Below are 24,961 nucleotides of genomic sequence, written 5' to 3'. Positions count from 1 at the left end.
GGGGGCCTCGGCCCCGCGGCGCCCCGCGTCGGCCGCCCCCGCGCCCCGGCCCCGCGCCCCGGCCCCCCGCGCCGCGCCCGCCCCCCGCTCACCCGCTCCGCAGCGCGGGGTCCGCAGCGGGGTCCGCAGCGCGGGGTCCGCAGCGGGGTCCGCAGCGCCGGGTCCGCAGCGCCGGGTCCGCAGCGCGGGGTCCGGGGCGGCGTCGGCGGCGGGGTCCGCAGCGGGGTCCGCAGCGGGGCGGGGCGCCGCGGGGGCGGGGCCGGGCGGGTCACGTGACGGGCGGGCGCGGGTCACGTGGTCGGGCCGGCGGCCGTCGCCATGCGCCGCGCGGGGCCGGGCTGCGGGGCGCTCGGGCTGGCGCTGGCGCTGGCGCTGGGGCTGGCGCTGTGCGGGGCCCCGCGGGCGCGCCCCCGGAACGTGCTGCTGCTCCTCGGTGAGTGCGCCCCGCGCCCCGCGCCCCCCGGAGCGGCCGCCCCCCCCCGCCGCGGTCAGCCCGCGCCCCGCGCCCCCGCCGGCCCCCTCGGGCCCCGCGCTCCTGGTGAGCTGCTCCCCGGAGGGCGCGCGGCCTCGCCCGGGTGGGGTCTGCAGGGGCCGGTGCCGGCGTCCTGGGCCAGCCCCGGGCCTGCCTGCGCCCTGCGCAGCCTGCACCCGGTGTCCCCCCAGAACAGCCAGGGGTAACGCGGCGGGCGCCGCTGCAAGGCGGGGCTGCTTTCCAGAGGTGGGGCCCCAGGCCCCAGCGAGATGTCAGAGCAGGGGCTGCACCCACGTCTCCAGCGATGTGGGGGTGCGGGCCCTCCCGCCCTCCCAGTGGTGACACCCTCCTGTGGCTGCCGTTCCCCTGTCCAGACCCCAGAGAGCCCTGTCCGAGCACCCCATCTCCTGGGGGACCCAGCCCCCCGCTCCTCACCCCGGCCTCCCCAGAAACCCCTAGTTGCGCCAGCGCCCAGCTGCTCACGGACTTCCTGCCGGGGCGGCGGCTGTCACCAGCGCCCTGATTCCTTCCGGTGAGGTCTGGCCGTCGGCCAGCTTCCCCCTTGCTGAGCTCCAGGCCGGGACCTTCGGCTGACTGCGCGCAAGCAGCCCTTGCTGGACGCCGCCCCGGCCGGGCCCGGGGCACGGTGGAGAACCCGGGTGGACAACCTGCCCAGCCCGGGAACCTTCCGGCACAGCCCCGGCTCAGGCCCACTTTCCTCGGGCGCAGGCGCGGTCAGAGACCCGAGGGCTGGACCTAGATGGCACGTTCGCCTCACCCTCTGGGCCTAGAGGCCCAGGGTCAGCGTCCGGTGCTGGGGGGACCCCCTTCCTGGCCCACAGAGGCTCCCTGAGCTCTCACCGGGGAGAGAAAGCGTGATTGTCTCTTTTGTGAGACACGACCCCCTCAGAACGGCCCCACCCGCCCTCGTGACCCCACACAGCCTTGATCAAGACCCTTCCCCAGGGCCTCCCCTGGTGGCGCAGCGGTTGAGCGCTGGGTTGTGAAGCTGCCCGCAGCCTCTGCAGCGCAGGTTCAATCCCCAGCTGCCAGCGAGGGTCCCACATGGCACGACAGACCTCTCCTGCTGCGCCCGCTGCTCCCCTCAGCAGTGTATTTCCTCAGTCTGCCTGTTGTGCTCCCTGCTCTGGCTCTGGTGAATCCTGTCACCCTCCCGCGTTTCTGACTGTACCCAGTGCTTGTATAAATAATTAAATAAATCTTTAAAAAAAAAAAAAAAAGACTGGTCCCCAACGCAGCTCCAGGTGGGTCCTCCGGTACCAACTTGCAGGGGCCCCATTTGTGGGGTCCGCAGCCATGTGCCGGGATGCCTGGGTTTGGGGGGGCATAGCTTCCCTCCCCGACCTCACCCAGGAGACCTGGCACTCCTCCTGTCCCCCCAACCTGCTCGGCTGCCCTCAGCCCCCTCGGTTGGCTGCAGAGGTAGAGGATGCTAGCTCAGCAGGGGCCGCCACCCCCTTACGGCCCCTCCCCCATTGCACCTGGGGTCGGGCAGGTGCCGGCCCCATGGCCCTTCTGAGTGCCCCTGACATCTGGCCTCCCGCTGCACCCCTACTCTGCCATGTGGCCTGGGCACTGCCCACACCTCTACCGCCTCACTTGCCTCCCTAAAGGGAAGGGTTACCCAGCGGGTTGTGCCGGTGGCACGTACACCCACACACGTGCACACACCCACCCCCAAGCACACACCTAGCTGCGCACACCCACCCACGTTCGGGCCTCACGGCACCCAGCTCATCTCCCCCAGACGCTGCCTTGGGCGGACCCTGGGGTCGCCACTGCCCAGTAGCACTGTGGGCCCGCACTCCGCCACCACCTGCCAGCGCCTGCTGGCCCTCGAGCCTTCCCAGGGGTAGAGCCGCCGGGCCTCATGCCCCGGAGCTGACACGCCTGCCTGAGCACGTAGCCCCCTGGACGCCCTGCCCGCTCCAACAGCGCAGCCTCATGGGCGTCATGCCCCCCGGGCTCATGCCGCCACCGGCACTGCCACCAGGCATCAGACCTGCCCAGCCTCTGCCCTGGCACCCCGGCCCGGCAGGACCCCTGGTCCCACTGCCCCCCACGCAGGCCCCCCGCCCAGCCCACGCGCCCTCTGTGTCTTGCCTCCCCAGCGGACGATGGGGGCTTCGAGAGCGGTGTCTACAACAACAGCGCCATCGCCACCCCTCACCTGGACGCCTTGGCACGCCGCAGCCTGACCTTCCGCCACGCCTTCACCTCTGTCAGCAGCTGCTCGCCCAGCCGGGCCAGCCTCCTCACCGGCCTGCCCCAGGTGAGGCCCAGGCGGGTGGAGGAGGCCGGAGGGCACGCCCCTGCGGGCCTTGGGGAGGCGCTGCCCTCTTCCCGGCCCGCTGACGCGCAGGTGTGGCCAGGGCGCTGGCGCCCCTCCTCCAGGTGCTGACCCCGGCCCGTGTGACGCCTGCCCACTGGCCCTGTGGGGTCACAGTGCCTGCCTCGCTGCACTGGCCGGGCCCGAACTTTGTCCGCAAAGCGGGAGGGTGGCGTCTGGCACAGTCTCCCAGCAGGATGCCCCCCCACCCCCCAAGCCGGGGTGGCTGCTCTGCGCTGAGACGCGCGTAGCTAACACTGACCATCTGAACTGCCCAGTCGCCGCGTCCCTGCCTCCATCTCCAGGGTCCTGTCCCCCGAACTGAAGCTCGCTCCCCATTAAGCACTCACGCCAGTCCCTCCCTGCCCGGCCCATCCTGCCGTCCACCCCCACGGATCTGAGGCCCCCAGGCCCCCTGGGGTGGGTCCCGCGGTGTTCCAGCTTTTGGGGCCATCATGAGGTTGCGGAGTGGGACGTCCTTTGGGGCTGAGTAATTCTCCGTGGGGTGCAGTCACCCCCCCCTTAAGGACTCTGGTTGTCCATGTCCCAGACCCCGGGCAGCACGTCCAGCGAGCGAGCGCGCCCTCTGGCGGCCCCGGCGAGGACGGCACCGAGGACTAGCCTCCCGGGCTGCCGTCCTGCCTTGTGCGATGCAGCCTGGGCCGCAGCTCGTGGTGACACTGGCCTCCAGCTCTGGCCACTGGGTGGAGGCGCTGGAGCCCGGGTGCTCCGTCCGCCGGCAGCGGCGGCGGGCGAGAGGCGTGCACTGGCGGGGGCAGGGGCCCCTGGGGGAGGCACCCAGACATCCAGGGCCGGTGGCGGCTGCTGTGCTCCCTGCTGGGCTGCAGACCCCGGGGCCCCCGTCCTTAGCCCCGTGAGCAGGCGCGGCGGTGTCTCTTTCCCTGTAAAAGCTGGTCGGCGAGATGGGCCCCGCTGTGTTTTCACTCCGGCGAGTGTCCGTGGCAGGGACTGGGAGGGCCTCCCAGTGGAGGGAAGGAAGCCGAGCCCCCTTTGGGGTGTGCCCCTTGTCTGCTGCATGGGCCAGGCGGGCGAGCGGGGGGGTGGGTGGCAGGAGAGCCCCACAGGTGCTGCCTGCCCAACGAGGCGGCTGCTGAGCGGCGGGGGGCGCGGCGGGACCCCGAGCGTGCGCACCCACAGCGTGGTCTCCCGCAGCACCAGAATGGGATGTACGGGCTGCACCAGGGCGAGCACCACTTCAACTCCTTTGACCGGGTGCAGAGCCTGCCGCTGCTGCTGCGCCAGGCCGGCGTGCGCACAGGTTGGGGGGCGCCCCAGAGGGGGAGGCGCGGGGTGGGGGACGCCGAGGTGGGGGGCCACTTCCCGAGGGCAAGGCTGGTCCTGAGCCACCCCCACCCACCCTCCTGCCCTCCCGGGTACTCATCCCCACGACCGGGCCTCCTGGTGGCTCCATGAGAAGCAGGGTGGCCCGGCAGAGGCAGCTGGGGCCTGGGGCCGAGGAGGGAGACCAGGGGCCTCCTGCCTGCAGGCATCATCGGGAAGAAGCATGTGGGGCCCGAGGCCGTGTACCCCTTCGACTTCGCCTACACGGAGGAGAACGGCTCGGTCCTGCAGGTCGGGCGGAACATCACCAGGATCAAGCTGCTGGTCCGGAAGTTTCTGCAGACCCAGGACGCCAGGTACCCACGGCCGCCCCCGCTCCCGCGTGCCGGACTGGGCGGTGGAGCCTGACACGCAGCAGCCCTGGGGCGGGGGCTCCTGGGCTGGCGGGGGCAGGTTCCAGCAACGACTTGGGTTACGGGGGAAGAGCACCTGGGGCGCTGAGACTGTGGGCATCGCGGAGAGATTTCCGGCTGTAGGGGAGCAGGCAGAGCCAAGCGGGCTCCCTCCTGAGCAGGGGCTCCCCGGGGGGGCTCTGGCGCCTGTGGCCTCACACCCGCTCCCCGCACTCAGGCCCTTCTTCCTCTACGTGGCCTTCCACGACCCCCACCGCTGCGGGCACTCGCAGCCCCAGTACGGGTCCTTCTGCGAGAAGTTCGGCAACGGGCAGAGCGGCATGGGGCACATCCCAGACTGGACGCCCCAGACCTACGACCCGCAGGACGTCCTGGTAGGGACCCCGCCCTGCGGCCCATGAGCCGCCCGCCCTTCCTCCACCCCAGAAATCCAGTGGTCCGCGCGCCCCATGGCTGCCCCAGGCCCCAGGTGTGGACAGGGAAAGAAGCGTAGAGACGCCCCCGGAAGCTCCGGTGTCCCGTCCTGGCCTCCTGGGGGGCAGCCGCCGGGGCGGGGGGGGGGCAGGGGGTCAGATCACCCGCCACCCGCCCTGTCTGCGTGTATTCTAACAGGACCTTCTGCCCACCGCCCGCCCCAGGTGCCTTACTTCGTCCCTGATACCCCGGCTGCCCGGGCCGACCTCGCTGCCCAGTACACCACCATCGGGCGCATGGACCAAGGTGGGCTTGGGGCGGGCGGGGGGCTGGGCCCCGGCCGGGCCCCTGCGCTGGGCCAGGGTCTGACATCCTGCTGCGGGTGCCGCGTTCCCTCTGGGGCCTGGGAGAGTCCTTCCTGCCCTTCCCGCTTCTGGGGTCCCCGTGGCCGTGCCTTGGTGTGTTCTCCTCTTAGGAGGGTTTAGGCACACCTGGGGGCCCAGGTGCCCCAGCTTTGGGACCCACTTTCTGAGTAAGGCCATGTCGCAGGTCCTGCATGGACGTGTCTTTTGGGGGAGCCCCATTTGCCCCACACAGGAGGTGGGGGCCTCTATCGCTTTCTCTTGGTGCTGCCAGCCCACGGTGACAGGAGGGGTGCAGAGTGGCCACACCCCTGCCCGGGGCTCCATGGAGCAGAGAGGAGACTACGGGAACCCCAGAGATAGGGAGGCAGGGAGCAGGGCTGGCCCTGGGGACGGCGCGGCCTGAGGCCTGGGCGGGGAAGGCGGCTGTTGTGCGTGTATCTCCCCTCGCCCCCCTGAGCTTTGCCCACCCCCGCCCCCAGGCATCGGACTCGTGCTGCAGGAGCTGCGAGGGGCGGGTGTCCTGAACGACACCCTGGTCATCTTCACGTCCGACAATGGGGTGCCCTTCCCCAGCGGCAGGACCAACCTATACTGGCCGGGCACCGCGGAGCCCTTGCTGGTGTCGTCCCCAGAGCACCGGAAGCGCTGGGGCCAGGTCAGCGAGGCCTACGTGAGCCTCCTGGGTAAGGCCCTGCGGGGCGCGCGGGGCGGGGGAGCTCCAGGGGCTGCTGCACATCCGCTCCTTGCGCTGCCCCCACCTCTCAGGAGGGAGGGACACCCCATGCTCCAGAGGTGAAAATGGGGTCAGAGAGTGAGTGGCCCTGTGCAGGCGTCCCCCCAGGGCAAGCAGCACAGGTCTGGGGGCTGGGCCTTCATTCCTGGCCAGTTCCCGGGGGTCTGGGGACCCTGCTTTGGGGGGTCGGGGCAGCATGCACTGGGGCCCCTGCGGCTCGGGACCAGCACCTCCTATTGGTCCCAAAGAACGATGGGGCACGCAGTGGCCATGGCACAGGACATGAGCCTGAGCCCCCACGGGGGCCCCCATGGTTCCGGAGACTCTTGAAGGGCCAGGGGCCGCCACTGGGGCTCATGCGGTCAGGGCTGTGCTGGCTCAGCAGCGGCCGGGGCAGCCGGCGGCTCTCCAAGCAGATGGGCTCCTGGGCTGGGCCTGTGGGGGGGGGCTCCTGGGGGGGACCCCGCCCCTGAGACGCCGCTTCTCTCCAGATCTCACGCCTACCATCCTGGACTGGTTCTCCATCCCCTACCCCAGCTACACCATCTTTGGCACGAAGCCCGTGCGCCTGACGGGGCGGTCGCTGCTGCCAGCGCTGGAGGCGGAGCCGCCCTGGAGCACCGTCTTCGGCAGCCAGAGCCTGCACGAGGTCACCATGGCCTACCCCATGCGCTCCGTGCAGCGGCGGGGCCTGCGGCTCGTGCACAACCTGCTCTTCCAGGCGCCCTTCCCCATCGACCAGGACCTGTACGTCTCGCCCACCTTCCAGGACCTGCTGAACCGCACCGCGGCCGGCCGGCCCACCGGCTGGTACAAGACCCTCGGCCGCTACTACTACCGGGCGCGCTGGGAGCTGTACGACCACGCCTGCGACCCCCACGAGACCCAGAACCTGGCGGCCGACCCGCGCTATGCCCAGGCGCTGGCGCTGCTGCGGGACCAGCTGGCCAAGTGGCAGTGGGACACACAGGACCCCTGGGTGTGCGCGCCCGGCGGGGTGCTGGAGGACAGGCCCACCCCGCAGTGCCGGCCGCTGCACAACGGGCTGTGAGCCGCCCGCCCCTGCCCGGGCCAGCCCGTGTCCGAGCCGGCTCCTGGCACAGGATCCAGGGTCCCCGGCCGCAGCAGCGTCCCCCGCCTGCTACAGCCACCTGCCTGGGCTCGGGGACACGCAGGTGGAAGAGCTGGAACTCTTCGTACTTTGCAGCCACACACCCCAGGTCTCGGGGCCTGCACACCTGAGGACTGTGGCTGCTCCCTCGGCTGCATCCAGTCAGGTCTTTGCCCCAGGTCGGGTTCCCCTGACTGGTGAGTCAGCAGCCCCCACTGAGGACCCCCGCCGTGGTCTCCATGGGGGAGCGCGCCTCCATTGCGACTTTCCAAGGGGGACAGCAGCCACCCCCAGGCGTGCGGGGGGAGGGGGGGAAGGGAGCGCAGGCCAGGGTGCCGCGAGAGCCTTTTATCTCAGTAAAACACAAGGCCGTTCTCTGGCCTCCTAGTGAAGTCGCTCACCCGAATTGTTGAGCTGCTGGATCTGGGCCAGGTGTCAGCTGACCCTGTGCTGTGCGGGGGTGGGGGCCGGGCTGGCTGGGCGGACCCTGGGGTGGTGAGGCTGTCCCAGGGGCCATCTGGGCTCAGGCGCAGCCCTGCCGTGGCACCCAGGCACAGGCCACCAGGGAGACCATGCGGAGGTGCAGGCGCCAGTCCGCAGTCAGGAGGCATCACTGCCATCGGCCGAGGTCGGCCACTTGGGCCTGTGCTCTGGGCAGGAGTGACCATGACCTCGGGGGGCACTTGCATCTCAGGAATGCCGATTGTGGCCTGCACGTGGTGGGGTTCACAGCCCGGCCCCGGCGAGGCGGGGGAGTCAGTGCCCTCAGGCCCGGGCTCAGAGGACAGGCGTACGCTCACCGGCGCCAAGGTCCCTGCAGCCCGGGGAGGGACTCGAAGTCAGCGGGGGCTCTGCTCTGTCCACACAACCTTCTTCTGCTCATCCGCGACGGCCAGGCGGACACAGCTGAGCAGGGTGTCCTGGTCGCCCCAGCCGTCGGGCGCCAGGCTGCAGTACAGACAGGGCGCCTTGTCCAGCTTGCCCTCCTCCTGCCTGCCGGCCTCCAGGAGCTGCTCCTCCGAGGAGCCGAGCCGCTGCAGGGCCTTCCTACGGGGTGAAGAGGCGCAGGCTGGGGAGAGGCCTCAGCTCGGCTGCGAGGGCCCTGCTTAATGGGCAGGCGACAGCACCAAGTGAAGGAGGCCCGGGGTGAAGGTGGCCCCTCTAACAGCGTCAGGGGCTGGGGTCTCGCTTAGAGTCTAAGGAAGGCAGCAGGACGTCCAGGCTGGTCCCCTGCCTTGAGGCCAGTGCTGGCGTCCGTGTCCTCAGCTGACCGCACAGGCTGGCGGGTCCCCCCAACCTGTGGCCTGAGTTGAGATGGTCCCGGCCCTCCCCCTTGAGCCCAGAGGCGTGGGGTTGCCCCGCGGCCCTCCCAACTGCTGGCGCCGGGACGCGTGCTACGGCCCCCCAGATCGCGGGCCCCTTCCAGCCGCCCAGCCCGAGGGAGCGCCCACCTGAGTCTCCTGGCCGCCTTCTCGTTGACGGCGACGTGGACGATGATGGGGAAGATCTCCATCCCGTGCAGGGCGCGCACGCTCTCCAGCCCCGCGTCCAGGAGGGCGTGGGTGTCCTGGGCGGGAGGGAGGCGAGTCAGGGCGCGCCGGGAGGAAGCCGGGGGCGGGAAGCACTGGACTTTGTCAAGGGGTCGGGGGTGGCTCAGGGACTCCCTGCCTGCCAGGGCTCACGCGCTTGAGGAGCATCACCTGGGAAATCTAGACGCCGCGGGCCCTGGAGACCGAGGGGCGTGTGAGGCCCGAGGAGCCAGAGGCCCCGTCAGTCCTGCCCGCCTGCTTTGGTCCCTCATCGGGGAGAAGGAGCCCCCGAGCCCCGGCAGCCCCGCACCCCTTACCTTTTCCATGAGGGCCTCAACAGCCCGGCGGGTCAGCCAGCGGCGGCCCCCCGCAGCCCCCTGCTCCTGCACGACGTCCCCCCGCTGGCTCAAGGCGGCGTACTCCTCCTGGCTCAGGTGCTCTGCGGGGGGCGGCGGGCGGGCGTCACAGCCGCGTGGGGCCTGAGGGACCCTGTGCTGACCCCCACCCCGGGGCCCCCCAGCTCTGGAGGAAGCTCCCCACACCCCCCCATGGCCTCTACAAACCCGGCCTGCCCTGCACAGCTGGCCTGGGGCATCCTCGGGGTGATGCCAGGGAGAGGCAGGGGAGCAGGCGTGGGTGGACAGACATGAGGACACACAAGCTCTGCCGTCGCCTGACGAGCCCCACCCTGGCCCGCGCCGAGGCTCCGGTGTTCCTCTCTGGCCTCCCAGAACCTGCCTCACGTCTGTGGTGAGGGGAAGGGCCTGAGAGGCTCTTGGACCCCAAATCTCCATCTCCCCACCAGAGCCTGCCGCCCAGCAGGGTCTCGCTGGCCGCGCTGCACCCCAAAGGCCCACCTGCCTGGACCCCCTATCCACCCTGCGTGTCCCCGAGCCCGGGAGGCAGGCCTGGACCCGAGCTCGGGCCTCAGTAGAGGAGCGTGGAGGCGCGGGGAAGGAATGGCGGGGCGGGGTGGCTGCCGTCACAGCGAGGGGCCCGCCCCAGAACCAGGAGGGCAAGGAGGGGGCCTGCTCCACCCGTCTGCCTGCAGGGAGCCGCCGCGCACCTGCCGGGCACTTGCTGAAGCCGTGGAGGAGGCCCAGCTTCTCGCTCAGGACCCGCCCCACCAGCCTGGGCACGAAGAGCACAGGCCGCGGCCGGCTGGGCCTGTGGGGGTGCACCAGGGTGTAGGGCGCCAGGGTGAAGCAGCTCTCTGCCCAGAAGCGCGTGCTGGAGTCTGCGGGAGGGAGCGGGGTGTGGGCGGGGGCGGGGCGCCCGCAGGAGCCGCCTCTGCCCACAGGGGTCCACCATCCCCACCCCACCCCCTATCCGCAGGGCCCTCTTCACCCCCCAGCAGGGCCGTGTTTGCCCCCGCTGTGCCCCGGCACCTGCCGTCATCTGGGGCACAGCCAACTAACCCCCTTCCTTCCCACAACCTGCGCCCCCATCTGTCCTCCCTCCCTCTGCTCTCCCCACTGCGACACCCCCTTTGGGCCCCCGACTCGGTGCCCACCGAGGGGCCCGCTGCCCCAGCGAGGTGCTGGTGGTTCTCAAGCTCCCCCCCCCCCGCCCCCGGGACTGCCTGTGCCGGCCCAGCCACGGCCTGGACCGCCTCCCGGCCACCGCAGGCCGGCCAGGGCTTGGGCCATGTCCCCGGAGGGCAGGCCAGCGGCCATCCTCAGACAGGCGTTGGCCTCGCTGACCAGCCGCGGCCCCCCAAAGGCCCACCTGCCTGGCGCCCGCAGCCCCTCCCAGGACTCACCTTCCACCCTGCTGGGGTCCGGCCGGGCACGCTCGAGGGGCGAGCACAGAGGGCCGGTCTGGGCTTTGTCCGCGCTGACAATACGGACCAGCTTCTGGGGCCCCCCGGAGGACGGCTGGGGAGGGGGAGGAAGGGTCACCCACGACGCACCCACTCCTGGGCCTTCGGGCTGGGCCCCCCGGGGGACAGGAGCGGGCCCCAGGCAGAGCCCGACCAGGCAGGAGCCTGCAGGGCCGGGATGCGCAAGGCAGCGGGGAGCCGGGACCCCGTGGCCGAGGCCGTCCCGGGGCAGGGAGTGCTGCCTGCAGAGCACAAAGCCCACCCCAGGGCAGGGGCGTGAAGACGACAGCAGGCGCGCGCCCCAGGATTTGCACACAGGGCCTGCGGGCTGGGCGGACGCCAGGGCTTGGTGAGGTCCACGGGAGACACGCCTGGTCACCCCCTCGGAGCGGGGCCCTCCCCGGGTGAGGCCGGGCCCTCAGGCGGGAGGGGCGGCCAGGCGAGGGGCGGGCGGCCGCGAGCAGGCTGCGCACCTTGCGGGCGCTGGGGGTCTGCTGGGCCAGGTCCTGAAGGAGGGCGACGAGCAGCCGCTGGGCCCTGCGCGGAGAGGACAGCTGGCGCGCCTGCCCGGCTCCCTCTCCCCGGGCCTCCCCCAACACCCCAGAGGCTGCCCCCGCGCGCCTGGGGGACCCAGGTGCTGGGGCGACCCCCCGTGGGCCGTCCACTTGCACACAGGGTGCCGGGCTGGGGGCGGCCGGGCACCTCCTCGCCCCACCCTCCACCCACCCAGGCGGGGCCTCTCCGAGCAGGGGGCGGTGGGGGCGCGCGCAGCTCACTGTGAGTAGGTGGGGATGGTGCCCTGCTCGGCGCCCGCGGTGCTGTAGGGGCCCAGGCGGCGGGCATGCCAGCAGCTGCCGCCCTGAAAGACGGTGTCTGTGACGTGCATCACGTCCCCGCAGCGCACCTGCAGCGCGCCCTCCGCCCGCCCCTCCACGGCCAGGTTTGCCCGGATGTAGAACGAGTCCCCCGAGGTCACCACTTTGGCCTCCAGGTCCTGGACCAGCCTCCTGTAGCCTGGGGGAGGGGACATGATGGAGAGCCGGCCCCGCGTGGGGGGCCCCGGAACGCCAAAGCCTTGGGCAGCCATGACCCCGCCAGACACCGAGGGGCCCTGGGGGCCTCTGCAGACTTGGGGCCCAGCCTGGAGGGGGCCCCGGGGTGGGGCTGGCCTCCATGGCCAGGGCCCAGGGCCCGGGAGACACGGGGCAGCTGAGCGAGCCAGGGGCGGCCTGGGGCGGGCGGGGCCGTGCAGACCTTCCATGTTCATCTTCACGGACAAGCAGCAGAAGCCGCTCACCCTGCGGAGAAGCGCCAGGGCCTGCTCCAGGGTCGTGTCCTCCAGCACCGCCTTGAACAGGGGCTCTGTGGCCTCGCAGTCCACCTGAGGGCAAGTCGCCGGTGAGCCCCTATGCCACCACGCCACCCACCTGGACTGCAGCCCCGGCCAGCCCTGCAGGCCACACACACCCGCCCTGACAGGGTCCACCAAAGAAGTGTCCGCTCTTGAAAACAGGCCTTCGCTCTGGAACATTCTAGATGGGACTCCAGACATCTGGGCGGATGACGGCGCTGCGCTGGGGGCCGTCCCTCTCGGGCACGGTGCTCGGCAGAGCCCTGAGCTCTGCCCACTGAGGGCCTGGCCCGACCCCAGCCCCTCCCCTCCCACACAGGTGCACCCCCGTCCTGTTCCTTCCGTCCGGGCTGGACACCAAGGGGGCATGTGTTTGTACCGTGGGGCAAAAGCCAAGTTTGAATGCTGAGTTGGCCCCGTTCAGAGTCAGGGTTGGCCCCGAGACGTTGAGGGCTGGGCTACGGGCTGGTGACTGAGACTCAGAGGCTAGCTGGGCCAGCGGGACGGGCGGTCACCTCAGGCGCCTTCATTCCAGACCTACAAGGCCTCTCCTTGGCTGCCGGGACCAGGGGCCAGGGGGTTCTCAGGCTCCTGCCTCGGGGCACAGCCCCTCCTCCCTTCTGCAGCAGGGCGTGGTCCAGTTCCAGGGTCAGCCCGGGCTCATGCAGGGTACCGGAATATCAGGGGTAGGGGAGGGTCCCCGACACTCGAGACGAGGGGCGTGCTGCACGCCCGCCCAAGGAGGGGGCGTCGGCTCATCTGCGAGCGCTCCCCAGGCCGCGGAGCCCCCCCCACTCACCATCACGATCTGGGTGCCCGGCCGCAAGGCCATCTGATCCGCCGCCGAGCCCGGGGTGACCCGGTGAATGAAGATGCCCGTGAGGTTCCCCCCAATGACATGTATCTGCTCCAGCAGCGCGCGCCCCTGGAAGGCCAGCACCGTGACGGGGCTCGAGACCTTGCGGGCTGGCCTGCGCCGCACCGGGGCGCTGCTGCGGGCGGGAGGTGACACACTCGTGTGGCGCCCAGGCGGGGCCCCAGCACATTGGGGTCGTCCCCCGCGAGCCCCCACCAGAAAGGCCGAACCCTGCCCTGCCACAGTGGTAGGACACCCGCCTCACCTGCCCCGCCGGCCCAGCCCTGCCCTGGCACCCGGGCTCCGATGGCCCTGCCCCCGCCGGCCTCACCCCCGCACAGCACAGGGGGTGCCCCTGGCTCACCTGGCTGAGACCGCCGGGCCCCCGGACAACGGCTGCAGGCTGCTGTCCACAGACTCAGGAAGGTCTAGGCGGAAACCGAGAGCTCGGACCCCGGGCAGGGCCGGCCCTCCTGTCCCCCAGCTCCTGACCAGCTCAGCTCCAGCCCCAGCCTCAGGCCCCCGCCCACTGCTTAGCCCCTGCCGAGGCGCCGAGACAGGCGTGGCGAGAGGCCCGCACCGTGTCCTCCGGCCTTTGAATGAGCCGCCGACACTTTACAGGGCAGGGATCCAGAACCCGGGCTGGAATTTCTGCAGGGACCCACCTGTCCGCAGGGTCCACCCTTCTGCCCGGCCTGCCCTCCCAGCGCAGCAGGCACCAGCACTGGCCATGGTGGCCTCCTGCCGGCAGGCCGGCTGTGCCCAGGGCAGGCAGGACCAGATGCACCCAGCCCCCCATGTGCTAACACGCGGCTTGTGAAGGGGGAAGTGGGGGGCCCATGCAGCTCAGTCCCCCTGAAGGGGGAAGTCGGGTGGCAGCTCACGGGCTGAGCCCAGCGAGTCACGGCCTGACCGCTGAGCCCGGGACGCCGAGGTGCGTGGCTCGCTTCCACCAGAAGGGCACGGATCCGGGGAGTGGGCAGTGCCCCGGCAGAAGGAAGATGTGGGGCTCCGGCGTCCCTGTCCCGAGCTTGCGGTCAGCACACACAGCAGCTCCCCGGGGACTCTGGCGCCCTGGCTCGCCCCAGCGCGGGCCGCGCGCCCCCTGGTGGCTGTGGGGTGAATTCCAGCCAGGGCGCCGGGCTCCTTCCTCTCCCCCATCCCGGGAGAGACCCACCTTCTCCCTGCACACCCCGCCCTCCCCTCCCTCAGCTCTGGGGCCCAGTCCAGGGGGTCGGGCAGCTGCAGGGGAGCGGGGTGGACTCACCCGCCCTGTCCACGATCTCGAAATCCAGGTCTACATCGCCTGCCGTTGCCCCCAGGGAGGCGCCCAGGTCCACCTCCAGGGCCTCCGAGGAGCCGCTGCCAAGCAGAAGGAGAAGCCAGCTCAGCCCCAGAGCCCAGCACCGCCAGCCGAGGCCCAGACCGGTGTCCCGGGAGCTGCCAGCGGGACCCTACCTGGAGGCCCAGGGCCCCTCCCAGAGCTCGGCCGTGGCCCGCCTGCACAGCGACTGCTGGCTGGGCGGCAGGGGGCTGCTGGAGCGGAAGCTGTCCCCCAGCTCGCGGCTGGACGTGGCGCTCAGGTCGCACCAGAGCTGAGCCTGAAGGAGGACGGGGCTCAGCGTGGCTGCCTCGGGGGCCCCGACACCGCCCCACCCCGCACTGTGTAAGGAGAGGGCGGGAATCAGCAGCGACTGCGCTGTCAGGGCAGAGGCGGGGGGGGGGTCCACGGGGAACGTGGGAGGCCCCGTCACTGAGCCCCACTCTGCACAGGCCCCGTTGGCTGCTCCCCGTGTTTCCTGAGGCTCAGTTTTCACGCTAAACCTGTGTGGCGGGCCGTATGGCCCATTCCCCAGACAAAGCAACTGAAGCCCAGAGAGGCCAGGGCCAGTGAGGCCAGGGCCAGTGAGGCGGGCACCCATGGGTGCTCCCGCGTGACTGGAGGATGCCTGCTGCTCTGTGGCTCCGTAGGCAGGCCCCCCGCCAGGACTTCTCTGTTCTGATAGTGGGGGGGCAGCCGGGCTCTCCCGGGATGTGGGGGGCGTACCTCCAAGGCGCCGGGGCAGCTGCCGTCCTCGGGCGGGCAAAGAGCAAACATGCGCACCAGCCGCTGCTTCCCCTTCGGGCAGGGCTCCCGGGGCCCTGCCTCCGGCTCGGGCTGCCCAGGAGACGGCGGGTCCACTCAGGAGAGGCTCTCGGGGCCCGGCCGAGCCACCCCACCCCTTCCGGAGGCTTCCTCCATCAGCCTCCAGGGGAAGCAATCGCATTCCCTGCTCCCGGCCCAGGCCCCGCTCGCAGGAGCTGACCGCCGAGGGCGTGCAGAGCCGGGCCGTGGTGCGGACACCTCAGGGGCATGCGGTCCACTGCGCAGGCGGCTGCGGACGGCTTCGCTGCTGTCTGTCCTCACACGATACTCACCTTGCAGGTCCCGAGCTCCTCTCGGCCCCCCTCCCATGACCGGCCTCCTACGAGGCGCCGCAGCAGCGGCCTGAGCATGCCCCGCTCTGCATCCTCAGGGTTCCGCATGGGAGCCGCGTGGGAGGCGGCGCGGGTCGGAGCAGGGAAACCCCACACCCCAGTGGCCGTGAGTGGCCGGCGTGCCCCCACCACGCACAGCTGGTCCGGGGCCCTGCGCCCCGCCTCCGTCTCCCACCAGGCCGCAGCTCACCCCGCGCGCCGCCGCGATCCGCAGGCCGTGGAGCTGCTGGCGGAGCTCGCAGAGCTCGTGGGTCAGCCCGAACACCTTCCTGCGGAGCGCGTCCTTCTCCGTGAGGCGCTGCGAAATCTCCATCTGGGCTCCGTCTCGCGCCGAGTAGGCCTGTGGGCGCAGAGGCCCCTGTCTCTGGTGCGCCTCGATCCCGGCCCCGCCCAGGGGCTCCCGACTCGTGCTTGCTCCGAGACACGTGGCGTGTCGCTGGTTTACAGTTCACTAATCGCGGGGGCCTTACTGCAGGCCAGTATGGGGGTACTTAAAACACAGCTGCTCTTTTTCAGGCATCTTGTGCCAGGAGTAAAAGGAGGGAGGATGCTACCCGCAAGCACGTTGGGGTGGGGGAGGTCAGACTCCTGGTGTGCACCCAGGAGACCCTGATTCTGGAGCCAGCTGCCTCTGAGGGCGGCGTGAGCTGCGCGCACCCAGACCCCACGGCATCGTCTGAGCGCCCACCGCGGGCCGCTCCCGCTCACCTGGTCCCGCTCCTTCTGCAGCTCCGCCACCTGGCCCTGCAGGGCGCTCATCTTCTCCCTGAAGATCTCACAGTCCACCTGCGCCCTCTGCAGCTGCAGCAGGGTCTGCTCCTTCTCCTCCCAGTACTGGACAGAGGGGACGAGTGGCCTGGTCAGCCCAGGCAGGTCAGGCTGCGGTCAGGGTGGGGTGGGGTGGGGTGGCCTCAGAGAGAGAGAGAGAGGGTTGGTTCTAGGGGTGAATTCAGGTGAATTTGAGGCCAGACTGACCATTTCCTGGGCGAGGCGAGACCTGTCTTACTTTTCCCGGAGACCTGCTTTCACAGACACAGCAGAGCCCGGCCCTTGTCTGGCTGTTGCGAGCTGAGCGCGTGCAGGCCGCGGGCTGCCGACGGAGCATGGCAGAGCCGGGGCCCGCCCAGAGGTGAGGCGCCGTCAGCGGCGCCAGGTACAGAACCCCAGTCACACGGAGAAAAGCCTCGTCGGGCTTCCCCACGCGGGAACGGCCCCGTGGCTGGCGGCGACCTTCAGCCAAGTCCACGATTCTTTGCCCCACCTCCCTTTAACCAATAAAATGTCACTGCTTCGTTCTCCACCCCACTCCCCCAAATCAGTACAGCCCCCTCTTCACGGGGTGGGGAGTACGCCAGCGCCTGCCTCCTGCGTCGCGCCAGGGCACCGGCACGTCTCTTCTCTTCTCGAAACCTGGTGCCGTGCTCGGCAGCGTCTCGGCGCGCGGGGCAGTGGCCGCTGCTGGGCAGCAGATGCGCCGGCTGGTTTCGGGAGCGTGGGCGGCCGGGCGGCTGCAGCCCCCGAGCTGGCTGCTCTCCCAAGCAGGCGCGGCTGCTGCCGGGACACTTGTGTTCCTTATTCCGTGACCCGAGTACGCTGCCTCATCCTGCTCCGTGGCTTCTTGTTTTTTGTAGCAACCAAACCAGCCCCAGCTCTCCCCTTGGCCCCCGCACCTGAAACCCCTGCGCTCTCGTCCCTCACCTGCGCCCGGGCCCCTCGGCCTCACGCTCAGGTTGTACCGCCGCAGACAAGTGTCCAGGCCTGCTGTGGACGGGACCCCGTCTCGCCTGAGCTGTGCCCTGACTGGCTGTGATGGGGGCAGGGGAGGCCGGCACATTGGCAGGCCCGGCTGGCCTCAACACAGGCAGGCGCCGCCCGCGGTCCCCAGCGCAGCCGCGCGGCCTCGACGGTCACCTGCTTCCGCTGCCTCTCGGCGTGCGCGGCCCGCTCCCGCAGCGAGTGGATGCGGTCCACCAGCTCCTGCTTGCTCTCCAGAGCCTCGTCCAGGTTCTGCTCCAGAATGTCCTTCTCTGCCTGGTGCAGAGAGAGAGTCAGCACGAGGGCCCAGTCGCCCCAAAGGCCTGCCCTGGCGAGGCTCCCCAGCACCAGCACCCCAGCAAGCGCAGGTGTGGGCCGGGGGCGCCGCCCTGATGTATGTCACGGGCCGCACATGCTTAGCGAGGCCAGGAGGCAGAGTCAAGGACACAGGGGGCCTCTCAGGACAGCAGCCCCCCAGGGAGAGCTCCAGGCTGTTCCTTTAACAAAGCTCTGCATGGAGGGAAAACCTGGGCGGCGAACAAAGCAGAGCCCGAGCCCCGCGGGCGCCTGTAGAGTGGCGTCTCCACAGAGACATCGGCTGACTGAAAGGCATCGCGGGGAGAAACAACACGTTTGTGCAGTTCCAGGGTTGGGGTCACTCAGTCTCTGTTTCCCATAGTCCCTCTGTCCCCGCGTGAGCCTGGGCTGGACGGGAGAACACTCCGCGGGCAGGAGAGCCCCCAGGGCCGACCCCATCAGTCATGAGTGCGGCAGCCCGGCCAGCTGAGCCGCGTCCCAGTGTGTGTCGGGGCTGTGACCCCAGCTGTTGTCGGGGACTGGGGAGCAGCGGGGCGGAGAGAGTCGGGAGGAAGCAGGCCTGTCCCCCACGTGTGCGTGTCCCCACCGCTCAGGGCAGAGGCGGCCCTGCGGGACGGGCCTACCAGGCTGAACGTCAGGGACCGCAGCCGCTGGTTCTCCGTCTTCAGGCGGGCCAGCTCCGCGCCGCCCGGCTCCAGGCTGCCGGCTGTCAGCAGGGACCGCTCCCGGAACTCCCGCTCACAGGAGGACGACAGCTGCTCCCTCTGCAGCTCCTGCTTCACCAGGTACAGCTGTGGGCGGCAGGCGGGCGAGGCCTCAGGAGCGTCCACGCCCCAGGCGTCCCCCCCAGAGGCGCGGGGGGAGGTGGGACCCCGAAGCCGCGGGGGGTCTTCCGAAGCCCAGGCCACCCCACCAGTGTCCCACCTGAGGGCAGCCCGGCCCCCTGGGGCAGAGAGAGCGCTCAGCTTGGTTTCATTGGAGAGGCAGAGAGACGCCCCCCTGGACAGTGATCCCCAGGGCAGGACAGGGGCCCTGGAGGCCAGATCTTTGACTGTTCCTGCAAACCTCAGGGGCGCCAGCAGCCAGCCACGCAAGGCCGGAGAGTGAGTGCCCGCCGGCGTGCAACCTGGCTCCTACCCCTCACGTTCTGCTCACTGCACTGGATCAAGGGGGTTGGGGTTGGGGAAACCAGTAAGTAAAAAGGAGGACCCAGATCGGGTCTGAGGGCAGGGCCTTGGACAGCGCACGCTGGACATGGTGTGTGGACACTGCCTCTGCCCGGGGCGCCTTCCAGACACGACCAGGCCAGGCCCTGCTGGCCCGTCCTGCTGGCTAGTGGGCCCAGAGGAGCTTGGACCTCAGTGAGCGGCCTGGCCTCTCCCCTCAGGGCATGGTGTCTGGGGAGAGGGCCTTTCCCAGCTTGCACCGGGGCTGAGGTCCAGAGAGAAGGAGGGACACTTCTGCTTGACGTCCCCTCCTGACACTGGCGCCTGCAGCCCTGAGCCTGCCGCTGGGCCAGGCGCCTCGTCTTCCACACGTTCAAAAGCGAAAGTTAGATCACGGAGATCTGGGAGGGGGACCGAGCTGGAAGTAACGGGGGACAAATGAACCCGATTCTATTGCAAGCACGCCCCAGAGCCACCGAGGAGGAGGCAGAGGGGCAGGAAGTGAAGCTGAGGTGGGGGCTGCGGGAGCTGGGGAGGCAGAGGTAGCCGTAGCCCTCGGCCTCAGACGGGTGGGCGGTGTAGACACAGGCAAGGTGGCCCTCACAGGCCAGTCCATGGGCAAGCACAGGGCAGGCCCTTGGGCTATGGAGGCTGGCGGAGCTGGCAGAGGCTGGCGGAGGCAGGGGCCGGCTTCCCACGGGGGCAGATTCCCAGCCGGGTGGGCCGGTGGTGTGGGGGGGCGCCCCCGTCCCCCCCCCCCACGGCCCCACCGCCCACCTCCTCCTGCAGGCCGCGGCAGCGCGAGGTGGCCAGCTCCTTCTCCTGCAGCGCGTTGCTGTAGCGCAGCGACAGGCTGAGCATCTCGTCCTTGAGCTTGAGCGCCTCGTGGAAGTGGGCGCTGACCTCGCGCTTCATGCGGCCGTGGTCAGCCTCCAGCTGGCTCAGCCCCTCGGCGCGGGCCTCGGCCAGGCCCAGGCGCTCCTGTAGCCGCCGGCACTGCTGCAGCAGCGCCTCCTTCTGCCCCTTCTCCTGGCTCAGCTCCTCCTGCAGGCTGCCGATGGCCCCCGCCAGGCAGGCGGTCAGCTTGGACGTCTCCATGAGGCCTGCAGGCCGGGCGGGAGGCAGGGCAGCGCTCCTTAGCCTCCTGCGGACTCGAGTCAACCCCTGGCTCCCAGCAGGGGCCGTCTGCCAGGTCCTGACCAGTGGCCCCAACTGGACTCGCTATTCTGGCTGAACACACAGCGGGACTGACGGTTTGGCTGCAAGGACTGGCTGCTTGCAGCTCCCCGGGGGACCCTCTGTCAGACCCAGGCCCCGTCAGCCGAGACCTGCTCCGTCCAGCTCAGGTAATGCCACCCCCAAGGCCGAGCAAGGCGAGTGCCCCGCCTGAACCCACTCCCGGATGGACACGCTCCCGGCCCGCCTCCCTCCCTCCCCACCTCCCTCCCGCCAGCCTGCGGCCTGGGCTGCCCTCCCAGACCCCCGGGGAAAGAGGCTCACGCTTTTCTGGGGTAGGGCCGGCCCCCCTTTGCCTGCACCCTGAGGGTTAGGGACACACCTTTCCTTAGAGCCCAAGGCGGGTCCTTCCCTGCCCCCCCAGCCCCTGCCACGCCATGGTGGCGGGCTCTCCTGACCCCTGGGGTGCTGGGCCTAGGGGCAGGCGCTGTGCCTGCCGGGAGGGAAGCAGGGAGGCTGCCTGGCACTGCCAGTGGGGGAGGCAGGACCCCAAGACCATGGGGGTCCTCCAAAGCCCAGGCCACCCCCCGAACGAGGATCGCGCAGTCACCGCTGAAGCTGCTGAGGTCCAGGTCGGGCTGCAGCCCGGTGACCAGCGTGTACACGTCCGGGTTGTGGAACTTCAGGCTCTCCAGGAAGGCGACCGCCCCGTTCTTGCCTCGGGCCCGCAGCAGGTCCAGCAGGTGCCCTTGAGAGAGACCGCGCAGCTGCAGCACTGGGGGTGGGCGGTCCCCGGGGGGGCCTGGCATGTTGGGGCGGGGGCAGCTCTGCAGAACTGGGGTGCTGCTCTTTAGCTCCTCTCATGCCAGCCCTGGACTTCACTTATCTCACACGCTGAGCAATCTATTTAACGCGCACACGCATACGGTCTCCGGTGTGGCGGTCAGTCTCAGCTGCCCGGCGAGGGCTGGGGATAAAGGAGTGAGGAAGGTGGCCTTGGCTCTCGAGACCTTCCAGTGTCTTGGTGGGCAAAACACAGGGGGCCAAGCAGCCGCCCCGGCAGGAGACCCCCCCGGCCCCACCCTGCTGGCCCCCGGGGCGGGTGGGCCCACTGCTGCCATGGGCGGGGCCCCCAATGACAGTCACAGCGCCCCTTCTCTGGTGACCTCATGCTGTGCCCTCTCAGGCCCTCTTGGAGACGAGCCCCTAAGCCAACCGCTTCGGGCGCCAGACGTGAGCTTAGCTTCCCTGTCTCAGGACAGACCAACCAGCTGGTCCGTCTGATTCGATTCCAAAGCCGTCCCGGTGGGTGGGTTGCAGCCCCCAAGCACGAGCACCGGGCCCAGCGGTGTTTGGGCCCGTGTTTGGAAACTGTCTTTGCAGGTGTCACTAAATGAGGGACCTTGAGATCAGCTCATCCTGTGCATCTGGGGGGGGGGAGTAAATCCAGTGACAAATATCCTGGCAGGGGGCAGAGGTGGAGGGAGCCCCGGGCCCAGGGGCTGGAGGAGGCAGGAAGGAGCCCCCCAAGAGCCTTGGGGAGCACAGCCTGGATGCTCGGGCAGCCGCTTCGGGCCCGGACCGAGAGCACATTTCTGCTACTTTAGCCTCCCAGCTGTGGTCACTGGTCAGGCCACCCGGGGTGACGAGGTGCCCCTCGCCGGAGCCCAGGCCCCTGCTGGGACAGTCCTCCCTCGGGCCCGCCCTCCCCGGGGCCCCGCGGCCCGGCGGGCGCCTCACCCACACGCATGGCGGAGTTGGTGAGCCGGGGGCTGTGCAGCACCTCTTCCTCGTCCAGCTGGCCCAGCACCTTGGCCTGGCGCAGGTAGGGGGTGAGGCGGCTGGGGCAGACGCTGCGCACGATGCGGTGGCGGTGGCCGTCCATCATGTCCCACAGCTCCTCCTCGCCCAGCGCCGTCAGGGAGGACTCCGTGCGGCACAGCTCCCCCATGGCGGCGGCCTGACGAGAGGGGGCCGGGGCGTCAGCCGCGGCCTTTCCGCTCATGCCCTGGCCCCGTGTCACTGTGGAGGCGCTGACCCATCTGGACAGAACCGTCCCTCCCCTGCCAGCCCGGGCCCGGGGGTGCAAGGGGTCGGGGTCGTCCATCCACACTGTTGAAGGCCAGTCGAGTCCTTCACCCCCAAGAGGCAGGACTTGCCTTTCAAACGCAGGGAGCGCCGGGGGCCTGGAACAGACTGAGCAGGCGAGGGCGGCGCTAGGACGAGATGGGTCTGGAGAGGCCTGCTCCACGGTGGTGCAGCCCCAGAGGGCCCACGCTGGCTTGTGAGCAAACAGCCTGACCCGTCTGCACTTGGAGCACAGGTGTGGGGAGCAAAGCCCACCTGTGATGGCAGCACTGCGGGGAGGGTCTACAGGGCTCCTCAGGGCTACGGTGACAGACGGGTAAAGAAACACCACCTGAGAGGCAGCGCGAGGGTTTGGAGGGTGACCGGGCAGCCCAGGTGGCGTCCACGCTCTCCGGTGAGGGGCCGGGTGGCTGTCAGCTGGCGCCCAGAAAACACTCTGCTTTCACTTTGCCACACCTGGCGAGGATGCCCCTTTAGGAGGCGCTGTGGGCCCTACTTTCTGGTCAGTGGCTGGAGTGGGCAGACATTCCCTCTCTGTTCCCGGCAGCAGGGATGCCAAGCTCCTGCCCAGGTGAGCGTGCCTGCCCAGGTAGGAGCACCTGCCCAGGTGAGCATGGCTGCCTAGAGCCAGAATCCCGACTGCGGGGCAGGAGGGGAAGGCTCAGGGCGCGGGACGCAGAGGCCAGGCCACACCGCACGGACTCTTACTACAGGAAGCTTCGCAGGCGATGGGGGAGCCGGAGGGACAGCGGAGGCCCACACAGGCTCCCCTTAGCGCCCGCCATTGAGAACAGCTTGTGGCTTCTGTCACAGCCAGCGTCCCCAGAGCCGCCGCCTTAAGCCAGGCCTCAGTGCAGCGTGGGGTCGTGCCCTGGGGCCCAGTCTCGTTTCCTTTACAAATTTTAAATATTTGTTAAACTTTTTAAAATTCTCAGCCCCACACCTATCCGACCTCATTCCATTTTTAACTGGGGAGGCAGATTTGAGTTTCTCTCCTACCTCCTGGCACGTCGACTGGCAATAAAGCTTGTTTCTTTTCCTGAACCGGACGTCGTGTTTGGCGTCTGCCCGGTGGGTGGTGAGCCCGTTGCTCAGTCACCACCCCAGATTCAAGACTCAGATGGTGACTACGTCGGGAATGGGGTCTTGGCTGATTAGGGTGGCCCCAGATGGAATCCTGGGGTCCGTGGGGGAGAGGACACAGCACACGCGGGGAAGGAGGACGTGATGGCGGGACGGTGACCAGAGGGACCAGCTACAAGCCCGGCGTGCCACGGGCAGTGGTGCCTGGGGAAGTGCGAGGCCTCGCCCCAGACCTGCAGAGGACCGCACTGCTGTGGGGCTCGCGGGCTGTAGCGGCCGAGCTGCCAGCAGGTGTCCGGGTCTCTGGGGACTGAGCCAGGTGGCCCGAGCAGCCCTGGGCTCCGGTGAAAGGAAAGGCCCTGGGAAGGAGGCGCGAGGACCCATCTGGAATCTACAGTTGTTCTCCGGAGGGCCTCAGGGGCCACCTGCCCATCTCCTACCCATGGAACGCGGCCTGAGGCCCAGCCCTGAGGGGCTGCCTCTGAGGTTGTCCCACCTCAGCCTCCCTCCTCCCTCTATCCCTGAACCAGGGCTGAGCTCACGAGCCCATGGAGCTGACTCTAAGATGTCCTCCAACTGCGGCCGTTTCACGCGTCTCCAAAGCGTCCTGCAAATGATGGCGCCAAGACCACGCAGACTCAACCTGTCTTAGCACCTGTGCCTCAGATTCCTCTGCAAGCAGGTGCATCCTTAGCGCCCCACTTGGCCTTGCAGCCTCACCCCCTGCCCAGCAGGGAGGCCAGCACCGCCTGTGTGCGCACCTGCCCCCGCGCACGCGCCTCTGTGCGCACCTGCCCTGCGCACGCACCTGCTGCAGGGTGCCAACGTCAGCAGTAGCTATGGACACAACGCCTCCGCAACAGTGTCCGGCGGGCCATCTCCACCCTCAGCAGGCCCGGTCACAGGCCCCCCACTGGACGTCCTGTTCTGTCTCGAGTCGCCTGGGCTCAGGGAGGTCAGCACAACGGGGTTTCTACTTTTTCTCCATCACCCTAGAGCTGCAACGAGCGGAGCGGGCACCTCTGGGCACAGCGGGAGCCCAGCTCACCCCTCAAGCGCCCTTCATCTCATTCTCTCCGTGGGGGTGACAAGCGGGACTGGCTGGAGTCCAGGGCCTCTTGAAGAGGTCTGTGTGCTGGAATGTTTGCAAACCAGAGCAAACCAGCCCTTGGGGTCTAAGGAAAGCGGGCAGTGGTGCCCGGAGGCCCTGTCTCCAAGGGCAGCCCCTCACCCACCGGGGAGCTGCGTTCAGTGCGTGCTCCTGGAGACAGGGCTCACTGCAGGAACCCCTCACGGGCTGGGTCTGTGCCCCGCCCCCCACGATCCGTTGGCCCACACACTGGGCACAAGGCCCTGGCTGAGGCCTGCAGGAGCGTCCCTGGAGCGTGACCTTCTGAACGAGACGACACGGGGCCGCACAAAACGGAAACTGTGGCAGGTTAAAGGACGACTCAGAGTTCCGAGACAGACGGGCGCGCCCTGAGCCACGGGTGCCTTGGCCGGCCCTGCCCTGTGGCACCCAGGGCTCCAGCCCAGTGTCTAGCACCTGAACTTCCAGCTCCACCAAGAGATTCTTTGGCAACAACGTTGCCCTCTATGTGGTTCTCCTGATGCTTCTCAGCACCCTGGCTGGGGGCTCGTCCCGTCTGGGAGCCCTGCTGGGGAGGGCCTGCGGGGACCCGCCGGCTCCCAGGCTGCTGGCTGGTGGCCCAGAGCCGGCTGGGGGCTCAGCCTCTGGCCTCCGCTGTGGAGGACTCTAACTGGGCCGAGGGCAGCACCTATGTCAGGGCGAGCTGTGGTTTGGTTTGCCTGCCCCTGCCGGGCCTTCTGGGAAAGGCAGGCGTAAGGAGTAGAGTCAGTCTGCCCCGTGCCCGGCCCTGTGCCAGGCCCGAGCGAGGGGCTTGTCCAGGACCAGGCCATGTGGGCCTAGCGCCCCACCCCTCCCGGCGGGAGCCGCAGAGGGGAGGCCTGGCACCCCGCTCCACTGCAGGCCCGCTGAGCCCCACCCCCGACTCAGGTATCCAGCTCCAGGGGCTGGGTCAAGTTCAACGTAGAAACCAGCCTTGATGGAAGGAATAATTCTTGTCGTCCAGAAGCATTTATGCTGCATCTGAGGATTCCATCCTTATTTTTTTAGATCATTTAAGTCTAAATAAGATTAAAATTTTACTTAAATAAC

At 69.6% G+C, this 24,961-nt stretch overlaps 2 protein-coding genes across 2 annotated transcripts; one reads left to right on the top strand and one right to left on the bottom strand.

Moving 5' to 3' along the window:
- Positions 1-318: 318 nt before the first annotated feature.
- SGSH (N-sulfoglucosamine sulfohydrolase) lies at positions 319-7,100 on the top strand (the record flags this gene model as incomplete). Its single annotated transcript, XM_084238100.1, has 8 exons — positions 319-433; positions 2,605-2,765; positions 3,996-4,101; positions 4,330-4,480; positions 4,755-4,911; positions 5,176-5,257; positions 5,796-5,999; positions 6,541-7,100. 8 exons carry the CDS (start codon positions 319-321, stop codon positions 7,098-7,100), a joined length of 1,536 nt encoding a protein of 511 aa, XP_084094226.1.
- An 899-nt stretch (positions 7,101-7,999) lies between these two features.
- On the bottom strand, positions 8,000-21,562 carry CARD14 (caspase recruitment domain family member 14; the record flags this gene model as incomplete). Its single annotated transcript, XM_084238696.1, has 20 exons — positions 8,000-8,207; positions 8,612-8,727; positions 9,007-9,128; positions 9,756-9,926; positions 10,452-10,566; positions 10,985-11,048; positions 11,288-11,525; positions 11,766-11,892; positions 12,662-12,854; positions 13,083-13,146; positions 13,986-14,080; positions 14,177-14,319; positions 14,766-14,876; positions 15,387-15,536; positions 15,905-16,030; positions 17,108-17,227; positions 17,893-18,060; positions 19,213-19,538; positions 20,222-20,359; positions 21,352-21,562. The coding sequence occupies 20 exons, from the start codon at positions 21,560-21,562 to the stop codon at positions 8,000-8,002; spliced, it is 3,006 nt and encodes a 1,001-aa protein (XP_084094822.1).
- Positions 21,563-24,961: the final 3,399 nt, after the last annotated feature.

The sequence above is a fragment of the Talpa europaea genome, assembly GCF_964194135.1.
Source record: "Talpa europaea genome assembly, chromosome: 7".
Classification (NCBI taxonomy): domain Eukaryota; kingdom Metazoa; phylum Chordata; class Mammalia; order Eulipotyphla; family Talpidae; genus Talpa; species Talpa europaea.
Note: the sequence above shows the minus strand (reverse complement) of the source record. Positions and strands in the feature narration are given on the sequence as shown.